Source organism: Tiliqua scincoides, chromosome 3 (assembly GCF_035046505.1).
Source record: "Tiliqua scincoides isolate rTilSci1 chromosome 3, rTilSci1.hap2, whole genome shotgun sequence".
Lineage (NCBI taxonomy): Eukaryota > Metazoa > Chordata > Lepidosauria > Squamata > Scincidae > Tiliqua > Tiliqua scincoides.
This window is the reverse complement of record NC_089823.1, coordinates 76,888,235-76,908,020: the sequence shown is the minus strand read 5'-3', so window position 1 is coordinate 76,908,020 and position 19,786 is coordinate 76,888,235. Positions and strand designations below refer to the sequence as shown.

Genomic DNA, 19,786 nt, shown 5'->3' with positions numbered 1-19,786 from the left:
CTTGGCAATGTGCCACCAAGGCAAGCAGCAGAGGGAAAATACACTATATCTTTAACTGCTCTCTACAGAAAGCCAATCACATTTGCCAGTATGAAGTAGGCCCTTGAAGGCTTCTCAGGGTCATTAGAAGTAAATCCAGATTGAGGTGTTAAGAGAGCTCCTAAATATGCATGAACAGCTGACTACAGTATCTTTTGTGGTTTTTTAAATCTTGCTGCCAATTCATTTTATGACTTTTCCATGGCAAGAAGGACAAAGTACACTGGATTTGAAACAAAAATTTAGTTCTCTGTTATGTCATTATCTACAGCCTCAGCTTTATTTCTTTCTTCTTTCTTTCTGTTTGTGTTTCCTCTTTGCCTTATTCTTTCTCCCTGGCATAGTGGGAAATCTAATCTTGCAGACCACTTTTTTTTTATACAGGTAGAGCCTATTCGTTAGTTCCGTTCCATGATCGATTAACAAAAAACACGTTGTGCTGAGTCCATAGAGTTAGAGTTCGTAGAGCAAATAGGCTGCAGCCTGACACTTCCGGTTGGAAGGAAACTAAGGCAGCTGTTCTCAATTCCCTCCCCTCCCCACTCAGCCCTCCTGTTGCCAGCTGTCCTGCTTCTTTCACAGTTGGAATGGTGAGCTTGCTTGGGAAGCCTCTGTGTCCCAGGCGGCCTCCCAACAGCGCTTCAGGTTCTTCTCCTCCTCCTCTTCGCTGCTGCCGCTCCTGCAACCCTCCCGACCACCATCATGGAAACTCCTCTGCCCCAGAGCATTCTGGGACTTGTAGTCCAGCTCTTTGCTCACGGTCACCAGTCTCTCCAAGGCTTCCCAAGAGCCTGCATCATCTGGGGGGTGGGGATTCAGCAAACACTCCCTGGGTTCTTTAAAACAATCCCCTCTTCTCCTTTAAAGCAATTCCCTCTGTTGCTACAGCACCTGCCCTGTGTGAGTGAGTGAGTGAGTGAGAGAGAGAGAGAGAGCTCCACCTCCACCTCGCTGCACATGTTCTGGCTTCAGAGGTTCTTGCCCCCTTTTCCCCTCTTCAGCCTCGTGTTGGCTCGGCTGGCTCAGGGGCTCCAGGAATGTTACTCTTCCTTTGCAAGGGGAACCTCTTCCAGGGCAAGGCAGAGCCTTTTTGCAGTGTTTTGGGTTGCCTGGAAATGCAGGGAGACGCCAGCGCAGGGCAAAGGAGGCAAAGGTATGTGTGACATTCAGTAGCCCACCCCATTTGCATTGAGAGAAATCCGCAGATAAAAAATCCGTGGATAAATAGGCTGCACCTGTAATAGGTTAATTAGTAGTACGTTAGTTGACTCTGCCTTATCTTATGGCAAACCAGGTTGCCTTTTAAAAAGTGTTACTCCACTCCAGTGACAGGCATGACACATCTCATCTATTTGAGAGAAAGTCACATTTTGGATACCTGCATCCACTGTAAAAAATTTTCCAAGCAAATGAAGGCGGACGTCATAGCCTACTTATGGGAATCCTTGACTTGCTAAAATGTTCTTAGCATTCCATTAACCATTATCAGGCATTGTGCCCTGAATACGTGCTTGAGAGCTAGTGTTTCATTTGGCCTCACTGTTCTGTCAAACATCTTTTCCTGGTTGACTTACACCCATCATCAGTTAAGGGAAAAGCTAGCTAGTCTTAGCAATGTGGAAGTGCAAACAAAGACCAGAAAGAAGAGGGATAGATTGCTTCCTAGTAACTAAAGTTCAAATGGTCAACTGTGCTGACATGCTACCTACCGGATCATTCCTTCTCAAGGGGATTTTGACTATTTGAATATAGGGGACAGCCTCCAAAGGAACTGAAGGTTTGGGTGTTCTTCCTGCCCTTGAGACACACAGTGTGCATGGGGTGTCCCACAATTGAGAGCAGGGTCAGAACATTCAACAAAGCTCTGGAAGCTTCCAAGATTGGTTCTGCATATATGCAAAATTCCACTATGTGTGTCTACACAGATGGCCATTCAAAGAGCTGTAGGTACACATGAGAAACCAGTACTTTTAGCTTATACTTGAAGTTTGTTTGACAAACAAACCCAGGATTCTGTTCTCTACTCATAATATTTCCACTTTTATGTGCTGGAACTGCAGTCAATCGCTATCTGTGGTGTTTAGAAAGAGCCTTAGAAAAGGCGCTTTAGAAAGAGGCATGTTTGCGAGCCCTTACCGCAGGCCTAGTGCTGGCCCAGCATGAGCCTGCGATGGGCTCACATTCTGCCACCTGATGGTCACCAGGACTGCCTGGTGGTGGAGAGGTGAGTGGGAGAGGTGGAAAGGAGGAGTTGCAGGGTGCGGGAGGGCAGGGAGGAGGTGTTGGCAGGAGAGGGAGAAGAGAGGGAGGGGGCGCAGTCTGACACGGGACTCTCCAATTTTGTGGCAGCTCCAAAGCTGCCGTAGAATTGAGTAGCCCCATTGTAGGTCTGCTTCCCTTACCTAGGGGAAGGGGTGAAAGTCAATTTCCCCCAAGGAGCCGGCAACAACTGCCTGTTTTTCACGCTGGATATCACAGCAGCCAGTTTGGTTCATGGCATCCGAGGAGTGGGCTGCTCAGTTTTGGGCAGCTCAGGATTGGGTGAATGAATTTTGAAAAATGCTCAGGATTTCCATACTACTTCCAAACCTGTCAAAGTTGCACTATCTATTATCACAGACATGTTCAAATCAAAATAGAACAGAGCAGAGTGGGAGTATTCAGTTGAACTGGTAAATATGGGAGAATGTTTCCACTAGCAAAGAAGATGAGCAGTTCTTTTGTTAGAGTTAGGTCAGTTAACATTTAAAACACACACTGTAATAAGCATTCAGTTTTCTGTTTACCAGACTTAAAGCTGGTTATAAAAGTCTGTTTCATCTCCTGGCTTCTCATAACACTTGTCAGCCTGTAGTGGATTAAGGTTGCATAGGAATTGGTGCTCAAATCAGCTTATTGTCAAAACCATCAAACCAAAGTGCAAATTAACTAAACATCCATTCTCTGATTTCAGTAGCAAAGGCTGCAATCCAATGCACACGAACCTGGAAGTAAATCCCACTGGAATAAATGGGATTTGTAACTAGATATGCATAGAATTGTGTTGACAATCATATATTTGTTTCCTCATGCAAACAGGTGATAGGTGTGCAAACTTCTAAAATTGTTATAGTCAGTTCTCTTTATATGTGAATTTGCTTATCTGTGATGAGCAGAATTGCTACCTACCTCTCATTATCTGCTCCTCTGTTCACTTTATTCACTATGTACAGAGACCTTCTGGAGACTGCTGGGACCTTCAGAATAGCACTTGCGACCAGTGCAGACCTCTTTAAAATGACCTTTTTAAAAACCTCTTTAAGGTGGAAGCTTCCGCTGGCCATTTTGAAGGGTTTTGCCCTGGTCACAGGCACTATTCTGAAGGTTCTGCAGCCTCTGGAAGGTCTGCAAAATTCTGGGGTCTTTTAGCACTTCCTGCTGAACAGTGCTGGCTTCCTCTGCTGGATTCTTCTGATGGTTGATTAGGTACCCTTGAACCTCGGAGCAGCCTTGCACCCATAGGATCAATGGTTCGTTTTCTGCAAATCCACTATTCGCTAGGGTTTCCAAGAACCTAATCCGAGCTGATAACGAAAACTGACTATTTTGTATTGTGTTTGCATTTTAAACCAAATTTGTACAAAAACTGAGCTGTGGAGATGTGGCCAATAAAGGAAATGATCCAGTCATTGTCCTTAGGAAGGCTTACATCTGAATATTTTAGAGACTGATAGTCTGTGTGTACTTCACCTAAGGTGTTGTGTGTGCTGAATTGGAATTAATTGGACTTATTGCCATGCCAGTTAAGTAATGATCATTAGATGTTACAGTTTTTTTTAACTGTATCATCTTTTTGTTAAATTAAAATTTAACAAATTTTAAATTGGTTAAAATTGGTACTTGAGATTGCAAGAACATTGGAAAATATGTTTAAAATTCCATTAATGTTTAAAGGATTCTACTTTCCTGTGTCCTCATCCTACAGTCAATTAGCTTGCAATGAAATTGTCTCAAGCATACACACCCACCTTTTTTTGTTTTGTTTTGCATTTTGGATACTGAAGGGAAAAAAATGGACTTAATTGCCATAACACAATTGACATTTTGAAATTTCTGGTTATATAGCCTTCAGAGATAAGTACTAACTTTTGCTGTGGAAGAAAGGTCCTTATATCAGTGCTTCCTAAACTCTCTGGGAGTTTGGGAGCCACACTAGGTCTTTTGTGGGGGAGGGGGGAATCATGCCGCAGATTTGCTCCACTGTCAGAGGTGACGGACTTTGTTTTACTCACTGGTATCAGCAGCAGTCTCCCAAAAGTTCAGGAAGCCCTGCGAAAGCCTTTGCAGGGCTTCCCAAGCCTTGGAAAAATGAAAAATAAAGATCGTGACCCACTTGCAGTTTTCCATCACAAAACCAGAAGTGGATCACAATCTTTATTTTTAGATTTTCCGAGGCTTGGGGAGCCCTGCGGAGGGTTCTGCGGGCTCCCTGCATCCCTGGGAGGCTGCTGATACTGGCGAGTAAAACCTGTCACCCCGACAAATCACATTGCTGCATTCCCCCTCCCCATTCCTTAAAGGGGCAAAGACAGAGCTCCTCAGGTGGGGCACCATGACACCCCAGTTTGAGAGTCTCTGCCCTATATCATGTTCCTCTTCCTGGGAGTACCAACATGTAACAGAACTAGTTCAGACTTTAAGGAAGAGGACTGTAGCACTTACCCCAGAAGACCCCAGCAGAAACTGAGACATTGGCCCTCACAGACCCCCAGACAAGATGACACATTGCATGTCCAGCAGCTTAGGACCTTCTGTTGTTACCTAAGAGGAAAATCCATGAACCAAGGTGTACTCCAGATTTGGTCCTGCTGATGCTCTAGGAAGAAACGGAACAACAAGGCCAGTTATAAAACTCTTCACTTACTGCCTACTTGTTGCTGGTTCAATTCATCCATTTGCTCTGCTCCTTGATGTATATGACTCCCTGAATGGGCAGTTCCTTTGCTGCTTCTGTAACCTTGCTGCACAGACCTGCTCTTTTGCTAAGCCATACAGCTCTCTAGCCTCACCAGTAAGACATAGCATTCAATTTACACAGCACTCATGTTGGAAAGATGACTCCTTCCTTGAATCAGTTGCCAGAAGATAAAAACAGTTGGTTAAAATACTGCAAGGGGAAGCAATAAGACTGTCTAAGCAGCAGATTAATGTGTTGAGATATGTAGCTGCTTGCCAGGCTGGGAAAACAGCGTCATTGGGTTTTTTTCTGAAAAGACATTATTGGCTCTTATCAATGATGCTCCTTTCAGAAACAAAACCAGTGTAAAAAAACTCACCTAAAATAACAAAGGGTACAATCCTAACCAGGTCTACTCAGAAGTAAGTCCTTTTGTGTTCAATGGGACTTACTCTCAGGAAAGTGAGGTTAGGATTGCAGCCAAAATTATTTAATTCTGCATGAATGACTCCTTAGAGAAGATATGAAAGTTCAAGGTTGTTATAAGATTATGTGAGGGTAACTTCATCTTCCCAGGCATTTCAAAGATGAAAAGTATTTTCTGAGTGGTTCTCGCCTCATATAAGGCAGTCAAGACTTTGTTTTTACTGACAGTAAGATCATTAGCAACCTCAGAAGCTGTGTTGGTTCCAGAAACGTAAATCATAACCTGAATCTTCCTAATGAGGTTTCAGTTTCCTGTAAACAGAGGTTTGGCTATTGTCCAATGACATCAATAATAAATGCCAATTTTAAAAAATTGTTTATACCTTAGGTTTTACAAGGTTTTGTTTAGTTGATATTATCCAAAACTGCTTTTATCCATGAACCCACTCGCATAATACTTCTGTTCCTACTTTCATGACCTTCTTCAAACTTTAAAAAGTGGATCTTGCAGCAAACACTATCCATGCTATTATGAGAAAAGCAGACTGAAGACAGGACTGTTTCATGTTAGAATTGTGTAAAAAAAAAAAAGTGTCAGTGATACTCTCTTGTGCCCTAGCTTTTCTCACTTTTAAATGATTTCTGTTTTAGTTTGAGTGGTTTCCTTTCATTTCTAATTAAGAGAATTCTGGAATATATAAACATACAATTTACATGATTATATCTAACTGGACCCATCATGAATTAAGGCTTCATGTTCATTTTTCATACTTAGTCCTTTGGACAGAGGAATGAAATGAAAAAAAATTTCTGCATATTTTATGTTTGATAAGAGGTGTTTTCAAGCATCTGTGCCTTGTAATATAGATTGGGTGTAGTAAATTTCTATTTAAACTTTGTCATGGAGCTTATGCTTGCTAGTTTGCCACCTCAAAGTTGCAATGTATTTTTTATTTTTATTTTTTTGCATATACAGTCAGTTCTCTATCTGCTATGCAGATATCTTCTGGAGGCTACAGGGACCTGTGACCAATGCGGATCCCTTTAAAATGGCCAGCAGACGCTTCTGTCTGTCATTTTAAAGGGGTCTGCACTGGTCATGGGCATCATTCCACAGGTCCCTGCAGTCTCTGAACGGTCTGTGCAGTATTCAGAGATATTTTAACATTTCCTGCTGCACTCTGCTGGTTTCCTGAGGGTTTCTGCTGAATTGTTTGGATGGTACCCCTTATATCTAACCTCATTGATCCCATAAGATCAATGATTCATTACCTGCAAATTTGATATCCTCTAGGGTTCCCAGGAACCTAATCCTAGCAGATAACGAGAACTGACTGTAATTTCAAGAATTTAAGTCCCAAACCTTTAAGGCAGTGTTTATCAAACTGTGGGTTGGGACTTATTAGGTGGGTCGTGAGCCAATTTCAGGTGGGTCCCCATTCATTTCAGTATTTTATTATTTGTAAAATATTAGACTTGATGCTACCATGGTATGTGACTGCATTTGGGAAAATGTTGTAGACTTGTTCTTTTAACAATGATAGTCAGTGGGAGTTACTCCTGGGTAAGTGTGGATAGCATTGCAGCCTAGGATTGTTAAAATTTTTCCTGCTTGATGATGTCACTTCCGGTGCGTCCTGACAGATTCTCATTCTAAAAAAGTGAGTCCAGGTGCTAAATGTGTGAGAACCACTGCTTTAAGGTCTTTAAAGGTCATCACCAGGACTTTGAATTGTGCCTGGAAACAACCAATGAAGATGATACAATAGCTACATGACATGGTTATTCACCTAATAATTGGGTGCATGCATTTCTTTGTGTTTGATGGTTCATGCAGACAATGAATCAGCATTTAGCACTTATGGTGTTCAGCAACATCATGGACACTGCAATCAATGATCATCTCCTGAAATAAAAAAACGTGTCTGTAGATTTTTCATCACAGGGGTGTGAATAGTGTGGTTTGAAACTGAGGCCATAAATATTTGCAGGAAGTGCACTCCATCGTGGATTGAAAATTGCCATGAAGACTCTTGACTGAAAGCAAAATGTATGTTGGTTCATGGCTTCCTGGAGAGATGGAAAGGACCTTAAGCCCTCACTTGTTACATTGTACCATGATGGAAGCGAAGGAGCAGCTGACATTTCAGAAATGTTGTTGTTGGGGCTGCTTTGTTCAATTCTAAACACTGCAGCAGAAAGAGATTTGATTTTAATTTTGTCCTGTAAGGCTGGTTTTTCTAAAGCAAAAGAAGGAAAGATTGGTACCTTTCATGTAACTAGATAATGTTAAGGCAATGAAAGCTAATTCCCTTCTGTACTTATTTCCTCAATGACATTTAAAGCATTCTTAGGTAGCATAGGACAACCTTTAATCTGCATATTTTAAGAGATTAGAATATTGTCAAGGTTATACTTGATGGCTTTCTGTGCACTCTTGATTGTTAATAGAATACTTACTGTAATCTTGCTTTTTTGTTTCTAGTGTAAAACCCTATCTGGCGTGTGTGACCATATAATCTCGCTCTCATCTGATCCTCTTGTGTCCCAATCTGCTCACCTGGAAGTGATCCAGCTAGCAAACATCAAACCAAGTGAAGGGCTGGTAAGATGGACACAGTTAATCAAACTGTCATCCAAGATGAAAGAGATGAAATTTTTGAATGAGAGCCTTATTTAGATGTGATTTTTCAGGCAGCCAAATCAGCAACACAAATTCATTGGGAAAATTTGGGAAAACAGCACCAGTTAAAATTGCCTCTTGGGTACTGAAGAGTTCTCACTTTCTGTTGCCTTTTAATTTGGGAATTAGTTTTATGTTATCCCTGGCAGATTATATTTTATGATTTATAGAAGACATTTTCAGTAAAGCCCAAGTAAGAAATGACTTCTCCTGGACTATGAGCCTGAGCACACTTGGAAGTAAGCATGTAAGCTTGTTTCCTATTACATGACCTTAGTCTCATTAATTTTAGGGGTATAGGCATAGAACAGAATGAAAGCTTTCATTAAAATGAATGGAAGTTGCTTCCAAGTTAAGGTTTTCAAGAACGGGATGATACTTTTCATTGCATAACCTGTGCATCCTGGAATTGACTATAAAAGACTAGAGTAAAAAGCCACTGAAAATAGTCCTAAATAAAATAGTTCTATTCGGATTGCACAATACCAGAAAGAACCCTGGTTAATTTATGAAAATGCTTACCTGTTGAGCCTATTTATCCATGGATTCTGTATCCCGGATCAGCATTGAGCCAGATTTTGCCCAACCCAGACCCTCTAAAGGTGACTGGAGCTGCAGTCCGGCTGCCTCTGGAGGGTGTTCTGAGGACCAGGGAGGCCACATGTGGCCTTTCCAGCCCTCAAAATACCTTCTAAGGCCTCTGGGAGGCCTCAGAAGGTGACTTTGCATCAGAAACCAAAGTGGCGTTTAAAGGCTGAGGAATTCCGCCAGGGCCTTCTGACGACCTTGTAGGGCCTTTAAACATTACTTCTAGTTTTGATGCAAGGACTTCCAGAAGCCTTAGAAGATCATTTCTGGTTTTGCATCAAAACCAAAAGGCATTCCAGAGGCCTTAGAATGCATTTTGAGGGTAGGGGAGGCCATGTGTGCCTCCCTGGCCCTCAGATCACCCACTGGATGCAACCAGAGTGCAGCTCTGGTTGCCTTCAGAGGGTTTAAGGTGTGCCTGAACCATGGATTTTGTTACCCATGGTTTTTGGCATCTATGGGGTTCTCGGAATCGAACCCCCATGGATCACCGACCTCATAGGGTTGTTGTGAGGACAAAAAGGACAGGAGCAGATATGTACACCGCCCTGAGCTCTTTGGTGGAAGGGAGGTATAAAAATGTGATAAATAAATAAATAATGAGGCATCATCTGTATATCTATTATCTAAGCCAGGGTTCCCCAAACTTTCTACTGGCAGAGCCACATCGCTCAGTCTTGCTCTTGTGATGGGCCACATCATATCAATCATAGAAAATAAGATATATATTTTGTACAGAACTCTTAATGTTCACAATAGGATGAAAATATTTCTAATATTTCAACAACAGGCCTGATTTCTCTCTCTTTGTTTCTCAGCTGGGCTCTTAGCAAGAGTGATCCAACCCAGCATGATGCTTTATCCAGTAGGAGGAAGAAAGCACATGACTGGAGTCAGGAGAGAGAAGTAAAGAATGGGCAGAGGGTCTGCATGTAATTATAATGCCACTGTTTTCAGCATACTGGACACAATGTGTTGGTGGGCAGGATGTAGCCCATGGGTTGTAGTTTGAGGACCCCAATCTAAGCAGTTATGCTAAAAAGAAACAAATTTATCTGTACTGGATCTACCGATAATATTGTTATTAATATTTTGATTTGCTAAAAGATTAATACAATTTGCTTCAGTTTATTTACAGTTTTAATTGAGTTATGCTTTCCTCGGTCTCTTATATCTTCATGCAAAAAAATCACTAAAACAAGCAATTTATTATAACTGATATTATTCTGTGTAATGTGTACTATTTCTTTTAAGCTTTAATGCTATTTACATATTCTTTAAATTTGTCTTACTTGGTGCACTTAGCCCTGCTCCCAACCTGCCCTCTTACTGACTTGCTGTACTGCCCTTCATTCCTCATCTTGTATTTGTCTCAATGCCACCATTGCAGGTAAATCTACCATTGTCTGTTGTTTCTTCCATCTCACACGTCATCCAACAAACTAGTTGTAAATAATGTTATTTTCATTATTGTACAGGAATTTTCATAATCCTTTCCTAATTCAAGTCTCCTTTTATAGTTTTCTTCCAGAAGAACCCTTTAAGAAGTGATAAAAAACATTTTCCTTTATTGTGAATTTTCTGTTTTAAGCCTCTATTGTTTAATCTGCTGCTTGTCTGTTTAGTTAGCAAGGTTCTTGGTTCGTGAAGCTGCTTATTCATTATGTGCTTGAACTCTGTATGGTACAATGAAGCTATGCCTCTTACAGATGCTAGTTGCTTTCCATATATTTTGAAAGAAATAGAGAACCGATTCCTTTGGGTTCCGACCTCTTGCACTGTTTTTTGTAGACTGTAAGCTCTTTAGAGCAGGACTCAGTATTACCTGTTTTGTTCAGCAACATATTATTTTTGAATTCTGTTAAGCAGTGAGTTGCAATTATTGAAGGAGTATGTAAACTTCTGAGGGCCATCACTGAAAAATGTTTCAGAAGGTATATTTATATAAACTACTTGGGGTTAATGTCATTTGTGTCATTGATAATATTAATATAGAGTGGAAATAGATAATTTGGGAAGTTTTGTTCATGATTATTATGGATATCACATGCTTTTTAAAAAGTCTTACAGCATTTTTTGTATGGGAAGTGTAATGAAAAGCAATTTGTAATGAGATTTTGCGTAGGGTTTTGGTTTATCTGAAATTTATGTGACTTAGAGCACAATTCAGAAGTGCTCTTGGGCCAGCGCAAGTCCCTTTTACTGACCTGGAGGTAAAACTGCTCGCCTTACAGCACTGGCCTTTTACTGGCCTTACAGCAAAAGTGCTGTAAGGCGCTTCTGTGCCACCGCAGGAATCAGCAGGCCCGTGCACAGTGGTGCACTAGCCTCCGGAGGCTGAATCTGGTCTCCACAGTGTTGATCCAAAGGTAAGTTTGCACTGCCTGTGGGCCTCTGGTGTGGGGATCTGGGGAGAGTGGGGGGATGATGTTCCAGGGACATTCCAGGGCAGAGGGAGGCCAGGTGGGATGGTGAGAGGACCAGGCTCGGGGGTGGCGGGACCAGGGTCTGGCACTTAGGCTGGATTCTATCGCCTCTCCCAGGCAGCCTGACCGTACACCGGGACACTTGTATCTGTGCCTCCTATTTAGTTGGCGCAGATCTGAGTAGCCTGATAAGGGCAGCTGCTGCATGGCACAGGGTAAGGGGAATGCATTCTCCTTAATTCGAATTGCACTGCAGCCAGTCCCACCCCTGCTCGGGATTCAGTGCAGGCAGGTTAGGTTTTGGATGCCCCACTCTTTTTGTTAAATTGAAAATCCTGATGGTGAATGGGAAATTATGAAGAGGACACTTAGCAGTGAAGAAAACTCAAATAATAGGCAGAACTTCTAAATGAGCTAAAGTAACACAAGTGTAAGCAATACGGGAACGACAAGAGTGAGAATGAAATAAATTAAAGCAACTCTTCCAGATTTTTCTTGTGAATATTTCTTGGGGATTAAATGAATTGAAGTAAAGGTGATAAAAAATAAGAGGGAAGAGATGTAGGATTAGAGAGAAATAAGCAGTCTGTTTATTTTTTACTGAATACATTTCAGCTTTTATCCTTTTATATGTGAAATGCTGTATGGCTTTTCATTGCTGCAAACGTTGTGGCTGTAAGTTTTATTTATTGAATGCACAATTTGCAACACTGAAATCCCCATATATTTGATAACTTTGCACAATATACATGCTTGTGGGTATGTGGCATAATTGGCTAATGTATGATGAATTCATGGGCTATGTACAAAGCCTTGGGTAAGATATTGCCTACAGAATTTTTAGGAGAGTTGTAATTAAATATGGTCAATTTGCAGGGATTTTCCAGCTGGATGGAGATATGAAAATTGGTTTGGTGATGGTGGATTTTGCATCACTGATTTAATCTTAGTGGTCTTTATTTCTGACATTTAGATTTAGTTTGTTTTGCTGATACTTATGTACTGATTGATTTCACTTTGTTGCCTGCCCTTCTTCATTATAAGGGACCTTAGCAACAGGGTTTAAATACATTTTTAATACAGAAGTGAAAAAAATTATTCACTTCACCACAACTGCTGTGTAGCACAAACAGTCAATGATTGTATGAGTCTGTGACCAGTCCCCTGATTGTTGTTGACCTACTGATTATTGTGTTCCTGCACCTTATCATGGAGCCTTGTCAAGCATAATTATGTCTGTTTTGCCTGAATTTAGCATTCATCAGCAACCTTATACTTGGTTTTCAGTGCCATCCACAGGAGCAGATGTAAATGAGAAAGGAAGCACAGCTAAAGTCTTATCATTGTGTTGATAAGACCTCATTTTGCATTTTTGTACAATGACACCTAGAAACTAAACATTCTGAACATAAAAGAAACAAGATGGAATGATATGGTCATTTTTCAGGGAAGGCTCAAAGGAAATAACAAGTAACCAGCCATCATCTGCTTTTTGGACTTTATAAGAATACCATACAATCAAGTGTTTAAAAGGCAATTGAAAGATGTATTAGGATTAACAGGTTACAATACAGTCTGTGAGAGTTGTCGGGATAATAATTAGTCATATCTATAATTTAAATTTAATTCCAATATGCATTCATATCAGAAAGAGAGAGTTTATCCACCAGATGTATCATCCACCAGAGGTATCATCCACCAGGTATCTGTGAAGTTGCAATGTTACAATCCATTCTGCATTGCCCCAAAAGGAAAGCTGAAGATGGAGAAAATGTTTGTTTTCTTAATTAGGCACTGATTAAATTGTAGTTACTCTTACCTGATTCTCTGATATTATGAAGGGCTTAGTAAAAGCGACTTTGGATCTAAATCAATACTTTTTTTTTTTGTCCCTTACTATATGTCACAATTGCATGAACTTAATCTAAAGAGCCTAACGGCCCAATTCTAACCAGGATTCCCATGCTGTGATACAGCAGTGCTGGATCGGCCTCTGCTGTATTCTATGCAGTCAAAGAGGCAGGCAGAGGTTTCCTTGAGATAAGGGAACTTTTGTAGGCCTCTGTGGGCTTACTCAGAGCCCTGCCAGCTAAATTGCTGGCACAGAACCAAGTAGCCCAAGTAGGGCTTTCAGGCCTGGCCAGTGGTTAGGATGTAGTGGAGGCCTCCTCTGCCATCTCTGTCCCCTCCCAGGCCTGAATAGTCCTCGTCCTCCCCCAAACCCCCTCCCTGTCACTGTCCTTCCCTCCACCTGCCTACCTGCCACCCAGCATTTGGCTTACCCTGATCAGTAGGCTCCACTCCAATGCTGGTGGAGGCCTGCTGGCGGCAGTGGCCTTTGCACTTTAGGACATGTTTGTGACAGCGTATGTGCCTGTCCTGCCAGCCTAGGACTGCCTGTCTCAATTCCAAGGCATTATAAACCTCTCTTCATTTGGACCTAAGTTGTCATTAGTTTTTCTGTTTCTCAACATTTTAAAGTCCAGTTAATGAATGTTGGCATACTTTGGGTTTTCCACAGCTGTTTACTTTTTCTACTGTTGTTTGTAAAGTAGAAACAATTTATACATCTGATTATATTGCAGCATTTTACACGATCCAAAGCATATTATCAGTTGGTTCACATCTTGGTTTTCTAGAATTCTTTGTATCATTTGTCTAGCAGACCTATGCATTCTAAACTATGATACGTTATTTCCAATTTCTTGGGTGTCAAATGCCACCTTATATATGCAAGCTTTTTTCATGGTTCTCCTTTAAACTATCAGATATTAAAAACTGGACTATTTTTATCAGTCCATACCTCCCTTGAAAATTGATTTCCCGAATCTTGTTTCCAGGCATTGTTTAAATCTGTTTCTTAGACTTAATTCATAATCAGAGAATATAACAGAAAATTGTATCCTGGTTGTAGTGCATGTAGAAGTTGCTGCATGGGAACTTCCTTGATCCTTCCCAACACAGGAGCCTCTAAAGGGTTGGGAAACCCTTAGTAACAATATGGAAACTTTATTTATTACTGTATTTATGTACCACCTTTCTCTCAAGGTGGTTTAAACAGGCAGGCTGAACACAAACCCATTTTTACATGTATTATTGTATGAGAAAATCTCATACATCCCTCCATTTCTCTTGGTGTTTCCCTTCATAGTGCAGTCATTATCCTGGCTGCCAACTTGCTCCCTTCAATCTCTCTCAGGCAGCTGCAAACCAAGGTTCAGACCGATTCTCAAAACGTTATCTTACTTTTGCCCGCTCACTTCTCCAAACTCCTCTTCAGAGATACAGCAGCAGCCTCTCTGTCTCTCTTCCAAGCCATTGATCCTGCTTACCTTTTTCAGACAAGGTGACAGTTTAGCCTCCAGACCACACCTCCTGAGAAAAGACTGGTCAGCAAAAATTTCTTTCTCTTCTGTGAAGTGCCTTCCAATCATACAGCATATGACAATATCTTCCCACCTATAATCTAATAAGAGTAAATAAGGACAACCATCATACTCTGCAATGATACCAACATTTCATATGTATTTTGATTGGGATTGCAAAAAAAATAAGTGATTTTGAGAATGTTAATTTTGATTTTATCATAAGCTTATTTATTTATTTTATTTAGAAATTTTAAATGACACTTTAGGAAAGCCTATATAATATGTTCTAATTCATTTCCCTGTATTATACCCTGCTTTTTGAGTGTTCATTGAACTTTTCAACAATAGTGTGATTGAATAAATAGGAATTTATTGTGCTTAATTCTCATTTTAGTTCACAGATTTCAGAGTTTGTTCATTTAATTTAAGTTCGTATTTGTGAATATGTGAATATTTTGTTTTGCAACAGGTTTTTCCCTTTGAATTTATAGAAGATGCAACACTGTTGAATATTGTGTGTTGTATTTTCTGTATGTACAAAATGTATATATGCCAAATATGTCTTATTGTGATATTTGGAGGTTTAGTGCATGGTGAATGTTATTTATGCACGAAGTATTTCGTAAAGTTGATTTCAGATTTGTAAATAATGGTTCAGTTAATACATTCCTGTTTTTAAATTGCACAGCATCAGTTCAAAAACTAAATCATACAAGTTGGGTTTTTTCTTTGTGGTGTTACTCAAAAGTCATTATGGGACACATGAACAAAATTATCTCTCTGATTTTTCATGTTGTGTAGAACTGGATGACTGTCTCACAATGTTGGAGAAAACTGCTAATTTAACATTATTCATGCACAGAAGAAGTTTTCTCTTACTGAATATAAGAACACCTCAGTCTTTCTGTTCCTATTCATACAGACATTACCTATTCAAATATATGTCTCAGTTTGTATTGTGTGGATCAAGTGTGATTTTGCAAGTTGATAAAAATACCTAATCTTCTGATTGGGAGAATAAAGATATAGGGTTGGATCCAGAGTGCCATGAATGGAACAGAACTCATGGAATGGGGCTTTCTCACCCCCATTCCTATACTCCAAACCCCAGTGCTCACTGAAAAGGCCATTCTGAGGGTTGAGGGAACCTTTTGAAATAGTATTTGATATGGCATTGGAGGGAGATGCCAATGGAGTAGAAATCAGTGGGAATTGTGCCCTCCCCTCAATGAACAGAAGCATGTGCTCTCCTTCAAATCCAACCCATAAATACTTTTTTTTCAAAGCTGTGAAAAATTAATGTTTACAACATTTTTTCTCCTCCTAGTATTTTATCATTCAATTAATCTTTATGCTTCAAGAAAGATCTTCTTCAGCTCATCTACCTACTGATGCCTTTGTTCCCCAAGTGAATGTTTAGCATGTTTTTTGCCCTGAAGTGCACTAGTTTGCTTGATATTTCTCATCTTTGCATAATTATGCCCTTATTACCTTCAGAGTAATGAAATAAAAATATGTCAGTGGCCACAAGGGTGAGAGAACATTTACATTCATGCCAGTGATCTGAAAAAGAGTATGCATTTCATGTCATTACTTTGAAAATTGATTCATATGCTAATTTCAGCTATCTGGATTTTCAGATTTCCTTTGAGTTCTTTTTTCTTTTTCTTAATATACTGTTAAAATTTGTAAAGGTAATCAACATCTCTTCATTGTAACTATTTGATTTTGGGATCACTTTAACATGAAAAGCTTATAGCCCTGTATAGCTGTATAGTACCATTACTTTTTCACTTAGGCCACCAGAGGTCAGAGAGTGTGCAGAGATTTGGAGGGAGAGTAGAGCAAAAAGGACAGAATGAATGAGTGGTGCATTTAGCTACAAAAAGATTCCTATTATGGAGTTTACTTGCTCTAAAACAAATGGGACTTCTCTCCCACTAAAAAGCTGACAATTTACCTCCTTGTAGTAGCACCTGAATTTGTTATTTGAGATGGCATCTCCATTTTCATTATTTTAGAGCTGAACTTTGCTTTGACATGAATGTTTTCAGTAATAGCAATAAAGTCATTCTCATTTTTTAGAACATATTGTTTCTACTGTAAAATCTGAAAATGTCCTTGAGTAGACATTGCATTTTACTTTTTCTCCTGCAGTTGCATGTCATCTTGAGACAGTGACCAAATAGGAAGTCAGATGTGCCTTGCTTGTGTTGTATTCTGAACACAGTATCCCTAACTAGTCCACAATTTCAGGAGCCTTGCTATTCAAGATATCCACCTTTGACAGTTTACCATATCTTTATAGATTAAAGCTGAATGAGGACATAGACATCTACTGACTTTCAGTCTCTGCAAGATCTTGGCTGCTGAGAGACAGAGTAGTGGAAAAATGTCACACAAGTATTTGATTTGCCTTTTGTAGGGAGTTATTTCCCATAGATGGACTGTATTTCACACAAGAAGTAGATGGGCTCCTTCTTTAAATTTGGGTCTGGTCTCTGGTTCTATTTTGTAAATGAAGTATAATTTTTTTTAGAGAAATAGCATGCCCTGAAAAAGAAATGACTCCTGTACTGCAGATTGCCCAGGAGAAAAGCAAGATGTCAGTACTAAGTGCAGCATTCTAGTAAGATTTAATAGAAAAGGCCATCAAAACTGGAAGGAAAGTAAATCATAGACAAAATTTATATCTTGATAAGAGCTCTAAAACATAATATATTGGTATTATTTGAGTGGGAGAAGATCAAATACAGTCCACTTCAAAGTCATTTTGAGGTATGCACACTACATTTTACATAATGTACCAGAATGTTTTGTGGTGTGCTGAGGTATAAAGCATTATGAGAAGTTATTTTTATACAAACTTATGAATCATGCTGGTATTTGGAAGAACTAGTTGATAAACAGGTGGGGCCTTGGCATCCGTGGGACCAGTTCTTGGACCTCCCACATGGATACAGAAAACTATGGATAAGGAAATCCTGCAGTTTCAGCCTCTTTAAACCCCCCAAAGGTGACCAGGACTGTGCTCTGCCCGCAGAGCTATGTCTAGAGCTGTGTCCGCCCACAGCCTCTGCGGGCTTCAGAATGACCCTGTACAGTGACTTTTAATGCCTTTTTAATGCACTGAGACCTAGGGAAGCAAGGGAAGGCATTCTGCCTCTGCAGGCTTCAGAAAGTCCTCTGAAGCTTGAGTGGGTTCAGGTTGGGCCAAGTCTGGCTCAACATGCATCCAGGGGACCCGTGTTGAGCCAGATCCACGGATATAAAATTCACAGATAAACAGGCTTCACATGTACTGTCTTTAAAGATAGGTATATTTCATTTTTTTCTTTCTGAATTTTATTTTGTAGAACTTCACTATTGATCCTTGTGTAAAAACTAATATACAAGCTGCTTACATAGATCAAGTTTATGCCCATTTGTTAGCAAAATAATACATGTGCACATTTATTAGAGATTTTTTTTCTTTATCCAGTTAGCAAGCAAGGTGTTCAAGGTCTACAGTTTTAATAAGAAACTGGCTTTGATAGTTTTCCACTGTGTAGTCATCCTCTTTCTTTTCTCTATAACTTCATTACAATGAGAGTGTCTTTAAAAATATTGAATATTAAACAAAAAACCAAATCAGATACTTAAAATACGTGTATTCTAAACCAAACATCCACCCAGAGCTAAGACTTAGCAGTTCAGTATGGAACTACTGAAGTGGATATGTTGCTTAAGTCTGAATTTGTACTTTTCCTCAGTGAATTCTGTTTAGTGGTTGTAATGGAGTGCTGAGGTGTTTTATTGATAAGAGTGAGGTTTTCTTTGCCTATGTATATATTTCTAAACACAGACAACTGTAATCACAGGATCTATACCAGTGTATGTGAAACTGCTTCACATTTAATGGCTACACTGAGTCATTGTTTATGTGCAATCTTCACCATTTTGGTTGGGAGATATCATTTATGTACCCCTGAATGAATACCAAAACAATGTGAAGTCAAACCTGGCCACATTTATTGAAATTAATGTGAATTGATAAGATACAATAAGTCTTACAGTTGGTCCTATAGATATTCGTCCCCCGCTTTAGTATGTTACCTATCTTAGAGTAGACAATACTCTATGCAGTCTATTCCTCCCCTTTATGTATTTCCACCCTGATTCAAAGCTGTAGATTATCTGTTGACAATTCCAGCATCTTCATGTTTCAATTGAGGAGGCAGAATTGCATCACCTCCCCTAAGCTAGACAGCTGGGTAGCACAGTCCTAACTTGCGTTGGAACAGGGAGCCTGGCGGGCTTGCATTGTATCCAGCACAAGTTTGGGTCTGGCTGAGGCTTTGCCCGAGACAAGAGGAAGCTTTTCCCCTTACCCAGGGAGAGCTGCACTGACCCCAATGTGTCTACTCAGATCTGTGCCACCTAATGAGGTGGCGCAGAATGGAACAGCCAAGGGCTGCTCCACATGGCCTGGGAATGGAAACTAGGATCCAGCATAACTGCCAGATCCTGGCCCTGTCTCCCTCTCCCCCATGCTCCAGGCTCCCCCAAAGCCCCATGCTAGCCGAGCTCAGAAGGCACGGACCTACCTTCTCCTAGGCTGGATCCTACCACTTCCATGCGCAGGTGTAGCTTACTTCCATGGAGGCACAAATGTGCTTTATGGCAGATTTGTGACCCTCCTGAGCTGGTGCAAGGGACTTGCACTGGCCCAGGGCGCAGTTAGGATTGCTCCCTTAGAGGTTGACTTTGTACTGCAACTTGCAGGGCTTCCCAGCCCTGAACCAGACAGACTCTGGAAATGGGTTCTGGTTCTTGCATGACTTGCTTACCTCAATCTCTACTCCTACTTCCTGTTCCAAATCATACCTGCCAGCTCTGATTGACCTGGCTAATTTACGTGATACTTTTAGAAAACTTTGGGTAGGTACAAAAATCTTCTCAATGGCCAACTGGGGAAGGGCAAAAAAAGTTGCAGCTCTGTAGTAAACATACATCCAGCTCTGTATGTAGTCTCAGACTGCTTTGATGAGGAAATGGTCAACTGTACAATGAGTACAGTACAGTTAGCTGAGAAGGATAAGGTATACAAAATGTATCCCTGTCAAGACCAGTACCCAACAGAGTGTCTGGAAACTCCTGCCTTGCCTCGTGCACTGAGGCACGAAGCAAAGACATTTCTGTCTTCACAGTGGTGGCAGTGGGATGATCATTGCTGATGTCACCACAGATCTTTTTAGGGTACATTTTGTAATGCTATGTACCAAGTCCCTAACCTTCATGACCAGTCATTGCACAAAAATGGCTTGCACCTGAACACAGT

The 19,786-nt window shown here is 40.5% G+C and overlaps 1 protein-coding gene across 4 annotated transcripts in view; it reads left to right on the top strand.

The window, feature by feature from the left end:
- Positions 1-19,786, top strand: part of CNKSR2 (connector enhancer of kinase suppressor of Ras 2) — a 202,072-nt gene that overhangs the window by 69,758 nt on the left and 112,528 nt on the right. For all 4 annotated transcript variants that reach the window (XM_066620486.1, XM_066620485.1, XM_066620484.1 and 1 more), the window contains exon 6: positions 7,887-8,006. In XM_066620486.1, the coding sequence (XP_066476583.1) occupies positions 7,887-8,006 (120 nt within the window). The remainder of the gene's footprint in view (positions 1-7,886; positions 8,007-19,786) is intronic.